This window comes from Eleutherodactylus coqui, chromosome 3, assembly GCF_035609145.1.
Source record: "Eleutherodactylus coqui strain aEleCoq1 chromosome 3, aEleCoq1.hap1, whole genome shotgun sequence".
Lineage (NCBI taxonomy): Eukaryota > Metazoa > Chordata > Amphibia > Anura > Eleutherodactylidae > Eleutherodactylus > Eleutherodactylus coqui.
This window is the reverse complement of record NC_089839.1, coordinates 177,977,286-177,985,859: the sequence shown is the minus strand read 5'-3', so window position 1 is coordinate 177,985,859 and position 8,574 is coordinate 177,977,286. Positions and strand designations below refer to the sequence as shown.

Here is an 8,574-nt window from a genome sequence, read left to right as displayed (position 1 = left end):
CTGTGATCGGTTGTTATATTTTATACTGCTGAGGTAACATATAAGCTGTGCTGTGATTGGGTGTTGTATATTATAAAGCTGAGGTAACATGAAAGCTGCGCTGTGATTGGTTGTTATATATTATACCACTGAGGTAACCTAAAAAAGCTGTGCTGTGATTGGTTGTTATCTAGATATATAAAAACGAATGTATGTCTGTCTGTCTGTCCTTTATGCATTACTACACTAGATATATAAAAACGAATGTATGTATGTCTGTCTTCGCAGCAACGCGTGACGGGTAAGCTAGTATTATTATAAATGACACATATTAGGTAGGGCCCTGCTAAAGCTTTTGCTTTGGGGACCAAGACATTCATGTTACACCTCTACTTGTGCATGTACAATATATAAGCAACTGTTTGGGGATACCTCAGGTATGCATTAACAAGGATTATTTTAGGAAAGTCCTGGGGATCTTTGCTCGGTTCATGATGGTCTCTTAAATATGCAGGCTGAAGATTAGCGAATAACATGAGACTCCTCCTTTTTGATGCCTTGATCACTATTGATTGCAATGGTCAATCACAGCTGTCCTTGTCATGTGATCACACAGGCCATAACGCTGTGCCCCCATGGTCACAGCACTGGGAATATACAACACTGGTGGTTAAGTACTGACTCACAGTGCTGTGTATTTACATCAGGGAATGCCAAATGGTTATGTTTGTGGCCTTAATAGTAATAGTGACCCCCTTAATGGCCCCAGTAAAAATAGTGAATCTTTTAGAGGTCCCAGTAATAGTAGTGACCCCCATACCAGAGGCGTAACTTGAAGCTGCTGGGCCCCAGTGCAAAATCTGTAACTGGCCCCCCAACTATAAAGCATCATTGATAACATTGGTTTGCAATATGGGGAAGATAGACTTTTTTAGGGCTCCTTGGCCCAGGTGCGACCGCACCCCCTATATGTACACCCTCTGCACCCCCTATATGTACACCCATGCCCAATATCATAGTGGCCCCAGTAGTAATAGTGACTCCCGCAGTGACCTCAGTAATAATGATGCCTCAGTTAGTGGCCACAGCTGTAATCATGATCCCCATATTGTCACCAATAGTAATAGTATCCTCCAGCACCGCCGGACCAGAACTGTGAGCAAATGCGTGAATGGTTTGCGGGATTGTTGCCGGCCAGTTCACAGGTGGAAATTATTTTTTATTGGCCATTAATATGGCTAGTAAACATAAATACTAGCGGGGTAGAAACCCTAGCGCTGCCCCTCTGAGGTCCTGAAGAAGCAGCAGTCTCAGGGCGCCTCATGGTGGGAGTTCCCATGGATTGGCTGACTCTTGTGTATGATGCCTAGAGAGTTCTTACAGGGGTTTTATTTCAGGACAAAATAGAAAAAGGTTCTGCTGTAGCAAAGCAATCATTTATTAATTTTTGAACATGAGTATATAATAATAATAATAATAATAATAATCTTTATTTGTATAGCGCCAACTTATTCCGCAGCGCTTATATATAGACCAGTGTTCCCCAACTCCCGTCCTCAGGGACCCCCAACAGGTCATGTTTTCTGGATTTCCTCAGTATTGCACAGGTGATATCGTTATTGTCAGTGCTCAGACATTGCTACAGGCGTTCTCTCTATAGGATATCCTGAAAACCTGACCTGTTGGGGTCCCTGAGTACTGGAGCTGGGAAACACTGATATAGAAGAATCACAGATGAAGTATACACATGATATCAGTAGAGTGCCTACCACATATATCTAGTAATAAATGCAAATACTTCACATATAGTAATTAGCATATTGCATACAATGACAGTAGATTTTCAATTTCATTAGTTAATCATATAGAATTGCATTAATTTTCCAAGGCGATGACGCCCCCTTTGATCTCCTTAGCTCCATTTGTCCAGCTAAAGATATTTCCAGATACAGAAAGATAACTATTAGAAATGGTATCGGTGTCAAGAATGTAATCCCACATATTGACATCAGACATTTCACCAACAAAACACTGACTTGCCTGAAACCCACCACCAAAAGTGTCCTGGTCCTGCCCAAGGATGACACTCATCTGAGGTACTATGGGGGATCTGCTTGTACTAACTCTTCTAGGGTAACGCTTGCCATTGATCCACAGTTGGAGCAGTCCGGTCTCGGAGTCCCAAGCAACACAAGTCTGTTTCCAGTCTAGAACCTCAGGATCCACCTCAAAAGTAAATTTTTCTTCATTTATGAAAACGCTACATAATTTTGGAGGCTGCAGACCAAAAAGGAAAGTGTTGTCTTTTCCAGGCGTGGCCAAGGAAAAAAGATCATGTACGCGTTGGAGGTCGCTATAGGAGCGCAGACATACGGTGAGTTGTTTTAAAGCTTGTTCCACAGCTGGCTTCAGAATCACATAGTCAGTGACTGATTCCTTAGGGAAAAGGAGGATATTTTGGCCTAGACCAAAGGATAGAAAATAAAGTTGCAGTAATAATATTAACTAATAACAATCATTATATCATAGCCAGCTAGAGAAACCACGTAATCTTGTAGATGTGATACCTTTTAATGGGTAACAAAAAATGGAATAGATCTGAAGAGGCATGAATATTTGACTAAGAGCCCGAGAGGTTCACACGCTTGCTATTACATCATGTATTTTTGTTAGCCGTTAAACGGTATTAAAAGGTATCATATCTACAAGACTACGTGGTTTCTCTTGCTGGGAACAAACACATTTTGCTCTACCGGCTAACACGGTACCAAACCTTTGTTTTCATTATACATAACCATCATATCCATATTTGTATTAAACCTTACCATCATTGATTGTATATATTAACCCACTAGCCCACCAGGATTCTCTTCTCCACAATTAAAGTGTTTGTACCACAATTACAAGTTATTCCCTACCCATAGGATAGGGGATAAATTGCTGATCGGTGGAAGTCTCACCACTGAGACATTTTTAAGTGGGGAGAAATAAGAAAAATGCTCACCCTTGCTACCCTGCTACTCCTAGCCACAAAGAACATATCCCCCAACCCAGGCCCACCCCGTACTGCTCTCTACCAACATGCCCCACCTGCCCCGTTCAAATGCACCCTATGTAACTTCCAATCTATATGCAACAAACTCCCAACTTTCCACGACCTCTTCACCACCAAACACCTTAACCTGTTCGCCCCCGCTGCATTGTCCTATGATGGCCTGCAGTTCTCCCACACCCCCAGATCAGCCGACCAGCGCAGCGGAGGAGAAAAAAGCGTAATTCTCTTGCCTTACTGTATCTTTCAGGTCATTCCCTCAGCTTCATCACTTACCTTCCAGTCATTTGAAGTCCGCACCCTGCGACTTTTCCACCCACTGACCCTGCGTGTCGCAGTTATTTACTGGCCCCCAGGTCAAACCCGCCTTTTCCTAGACCACTTCGCTGCCTGGATCCCCCACTTCGTATCCTGTGAAATCCCAACCATCATCCTCGGCAATTTCAACATCCCTACTAACAACCCAAGCCCCTCATCTGCCTCCCGGCTTTTAATGCTTACCTCCTCCTTCGGCCTATCACTAATCTCTGACTCCCCCACTCACAGAGATGTCAACACTCTCAATCTAATCTTTCTCTGCCTCTCCCTTTGCTAACTCCCGCCTTCCACTCTCAGATCACAACCTCCTCTCTTTCTCCATCAGGCACCCTAGAATCCCCCCCCCCCCGACCCTCCTATCTATAGCATCTCTAAGAACTTCCAGTCCATCCACACCAAACAGTTCACCGAGACCATTCAGTTCTCCCTGTCCCCTATCTCTCTCCTCACCTGCCCTAACCTGGCAGCCGAACACTACCATACCACCCTCAGCCGTGCCCTGGATGAAGCAGCACCACCCGTGACTTAAGCCATCAACTGCAGACCATGGCAACCTTGGCTCACGTACAAAACGTGCTTCATCTGGCAGTGCTCTAGGTGTGCCAAGCAGCTGTGGAGAAAATCAAAGCTGCCCGCAGACTTCCTGCACTTCAAATTCATGCTTATAACCTAGCCCTTCACCATGCCAAACAAGTTTATTTCATCTCCCTTGTCTGCTCACTATCCCACAACCCCAAACGACTCTTTGAGACCTTTCACTCCCTCCACAGCCCCTGCGAACAGGCCCCAGTGACAAAAAATTGACAACATCCGAAAAGAAATCTCCAAAAACTGCATGGCTAGCCCCGATTTCAGTCTCCTCAGCATTGCATCCAGCCCCACTCACTTTCTATGTTAAAACCAACGACAGAGGGAGAAGTCTTCAGGCTGCTTTCCGCTGCCTGCCCCACCACCTGCGCTAGCAATCCTCTCCCCTCTCACCTCCTCCAGTCCCTTTCCCCAGCTCTCATTACTTACCTCACCACAATCTGCAACCTCTCCCTAACCTCTGGCACCTTCCTCTCCTCATTTAAACACTCTATCATATCCCCTCTGCTTAAAAAAACAAGCCTTGACCTGACTGATGCTGCCAACTACCAACCTGTGTCAAACCTCCCCTTCATCTCTAAATTACTAGAACACCTGGTCAACTCCCATCTCACACGCTTTTTCTCTGACAACTCACTTCTTGAGCCCCTCCAGTCTGGTTTCCACTCTACATTTGACTGAAACTGCCCTCACAAAAGTATCAAATGACCTGATGACGGCAAAGTCGAGAGGTGACTACTTCCTACTAATCCTCCTTGACCTGTCTCCTTGACCATGACCTCCTTCATACTATGCTCCGCTCTATTGGTCTAAAGGACACTGCTCTCTCCTGGTTCTACTCCTACCTCTCTGACCACTACTTCAGCGTCTCCTTTGCTGGCTCTACCTCCTCTCCACTTCCTCTCACTGTCGGGGTACTCCAGGGCTCGGTCCTTGGTCCCCTTCTCTTCTCTATCTATACAGCCCTAATTGGACAAACCATTCACAAATGCGGACTCCAATATGATCTCTACGCTGATGACACCCAACTATGCACCTCTTCCCGTGAGATCTCTGAACCATTCCTCCAAAATATCACCGACTGTCTGACCGCTGTCTCTAATACTATGTCCTCCCTTTTTCTTAAACTTAACCTCTCTAAAACTAACCTCCTTGTCTTTCCGACTTCCAACCGACCTCCCCTCAACATCTCCATTCCAGTGTCTGGCATTATCATAACCCCCAGACAGCATGCCCACTGCCTTGGGGGTCACACTGGACTCTGACCTCTCCTTTATCCCCCTCCACACACACACACATCTAATCTCTGTCCCAAACATGTCACAGGCACTTCAGAAATATTGCTAAAATCTGGTCATTCCTCACCACGAACATGCTAAAAACAATCGTGGTCGCCCTCATCCACTCCTAACTCAACTACTGCAACTTGCTATTCATCAGCCTTCCCTGCACCAGGCTCACTCCACTTCAATCCATACTTAATGCGGCAACTAGGTTCATTTTTCTATCCAGCCGTTACTCAGACGCCTCTGCATTATGCCAGTTGCTGCACTGGCTGCCCATCCACTGCAGAACTAAATTTAAACTCCTCACCCACAAAGCTCTCCATGGTGCCGTGCCACCATACATCGCCCCCCTCCTGTCTGTACAGCACAAAACCCGCCGACTCTGATCCACTAACGCACTCAGACTAAACACCCCTGTAATACGAACCTCATATGCTCGCCTTCAGGAATTCACCAGAGCAGCGCGCATCCTCTGGAACGCTCTACCCCAAGGCATCCAGACAATTCCCGATGCACAAAATTTCAGACGCACCCTAAAAACGCACCTCTTCAGGGAAGCATACCAAATCCCCTGACCTAGTCCCCTGCTCATCTCTATATCTCCCCACACCTTCCACCCTGCCTATCACATATGACCTCTACCCCTGCACCTCCTTACCGCCCCACCCCATTTGCTTTCTACTAACTGATTTCCACTTGAAATCCCCTACTGCCTGTGTTCCCCATGCCTTGCTTGCCCACCCCTTGTACCTCCTGTACCACCCTCATCCCATTAGTTTCAAATTAGGTGTACCTCACATTGTAATTGTTGTATTGTTTGCATTTATCCCATTCTTGAAAGCGCTGCAGAATAAGTTGGCGCTATACAAATAAAGATTTTTTTGGGGGGGGGGGGGTTAGCTTTTACGGCGTCCACAATACAGTATCAATGTATCAATGACATATGACCTTTTTCTATGGGTCAGTGCGATTGGGGTGATACCAAATTGATATTGTTTTTATGATTTTCTATCTTTAAAAACTAAATACATTTTTTCCTTAAACAAAATTTGTTCTCCTTTGCTATATTTTGAGAACCAGAACTTTTTATTTTTTCATTAAATGGGCTGTGTGAGGGCTTGTTTTTGCAAAGTGAGCTGCAGTTATTATTAGTACTTTTTATTTTGGGAAACATATTGCTTTTTTATTTAAATATTTTGTCCTTTTTTACACCTTTCACTGTGTGGGTTAAATATTGTGATTTTTTAATAGTTCAGACTTTCTACAAACATGGTGAAACCAAATATGTATATATTTTTTTAAATTGTTTCAATTTTATAAGGAAAGTGGGACTTTTTGGGGAACTTTTAACATTTAGTTTTACTGTTAGCCCCGAGACTATGGCTTTGATGGGCTGTGATAAGCTATGTGAAGTTAGTCTTGCTTTGTCCCATATATTCACTACTGTAGAAATTATAATTTTGAGTAATGCTCACGATTACCCTGTTTTATCCCTTCTTATCCCATAGTTTTTGTTATTTCTGTTCTATTAAAATGTATGTTGGAAAATGTTTAATAAAAATCTTTTTGAACCTAAAAAAAATAATTTTTAAATGTTTTAATACTTGTTGGGTCCCTAAAGGAGACTTGAACTTGCGATTGTTGATTGCTGTACTATATACTGCAATACCACAGTATTACAGTATATAGCAATTTTTGATGTTGCCTATCAAGTCTCACTAGGGGCAGGGTTTGATAGGCATCTATGCATGGCAGCCCTGGGAGCTTCTGACTTTTAAATGAGCTGCCAGTTTTGACTGCAGTACCTAAACAGTTATCTGCTGCAATCAGAATTAACTTGGATTGCGCCAATTACCAGCGGCTGTCAGAAACAGCCGGTAGCCGCAGAATATGGAGTGGACTCAGCTCCCGAGCCTGCTTCATGAACTCTTCATTGCCGCCCAATGTATATTTACTTTTGATGGTCATGAAGGGCCTAATAACAGTTTTAATAGGAGTTGATAGACACTAGACTATAAGATGACCAGAGACTAGACTCTATATGGTTGATTAAGACTGCATAACTAGACTTTAGATACATAATAACAAGTCACAGAGAACTGGACATTACAAGGTATAGACTACACGGATGGATCAGATTGGACCGAGCAGAAGATGACAATATCATATAAGAAGTTCTTCTCATTTATACATTTGACTTTTTTTTTTCATTTTTGGGTGAAAATCCTCTTCAGCATCTTCAATCTTGTAAGACCTTGGGGCCTGAAATTGTCTTACCCTTTGGCAATGAATGCTAGCACCAATGCTATCTACTACATAGCTCTGGTGGAGTGCTTTGCTAGCCAATGCGGTGGGAATCATAGAGAAGCTGCAAAGGTCTTCACCTCTAGACTTTATGGCCATTTTTGAGTAAAATGACAATGTTATAACATGGATCTAGAATGATGTAAGTGGAGATATATAGCGTCAGGATCACCATCGCTGTACTGAAGTGGCTCTGCTGTGGTTACTGTATTATGGCTGCACCCCCTCGCCAAGCACTTTATGGCTTACACAATGACTATCATAGCATATACACTGACCTGTCAGTGCAAAACATCCAGATAGAAGAACAAACAAGATGGAAAGGGTTTTCATTTTTCTGGGAAAAAAAATATTGAAATTAAATGTGTGTCTGGTGACTCAATACAATTTTTTTGTTTTAATAATATTAAAGTCCTATATATAACTTAAAGGGGTTGTCCAGGGACATTAAATATGTACACATACCTGCTGTGTTGGAGTTTTCAGTTCTGACACCAGGTCACATGGCATGGCTCCTCTCTTTTTTTGCCCACCACATCATCAAGGAGGCTTATCTTATGAACTGCAGCGCTTTCCCCCAAAATAAGCCCTAGCCTGATTTTTCTGAATGTTCGGAGAGGCTTGAAATATAAGCCCTATCCCAAATATAAATCCGAGCTGCATTACATAAAAAGGAATACATTATCTAGCAGGCTCAGTCAAGGTCCCTCCTGCTGCTTTCCAGAGCTCCAGCGCAGTTCCTGCAGTCCTAGGCCGCCGATACAAGATCACTTCCTGGTTATGGGATTCGTAAATTCCACCTCCGCGAAACGATGGCTCATATTAGTTCTTCAAGAGCTGCTCAGCCAATCAATGTAGCGCTCGATGAACCAATACAGCGGCTGTGATTGGCTCATCGAGCAAGGCATTGATTGGCTGAACAGTGCTCAAACAACCAGTCAGAGCCATCGCGATGTGGAGGTGAGATTTATGAATTGGCTCAGCCAATTGATGGAGAGAAGGGTGCAAGGCAGCAGGACTGTGGATGCACACCGGCGGGATGTCATG

At 43.8% G+C, this 8,574-nt stretch overlaps 1 protein-coding gene across 1 annotated transcript; it reads right to left on the bottom strand.

The window, feature by feature from the left end:
* Positions 1-1,854: 1,854 nt before the first annotated feature.
* On the bottom strand, positions 1,855-7,860 carry LOC136619879 (jeltraxin-like). The gene is made up of 2 exons (XM_066594608.1): positions 7,806-7,860; positions 1,855-2,441 (listed from the first exon to the last, which is right to left on the bottom strand). The coding sequence occupies exons 1-2, from the start codon at positions 7,858-7,860 to the stop codon at positions 1,855-1,857; spliced, it is 642 nt and encodes a 213-aa protein (XP_066450705.1).
* Positions 7,861-8,574: the final 714 nt, after the last annotated feature.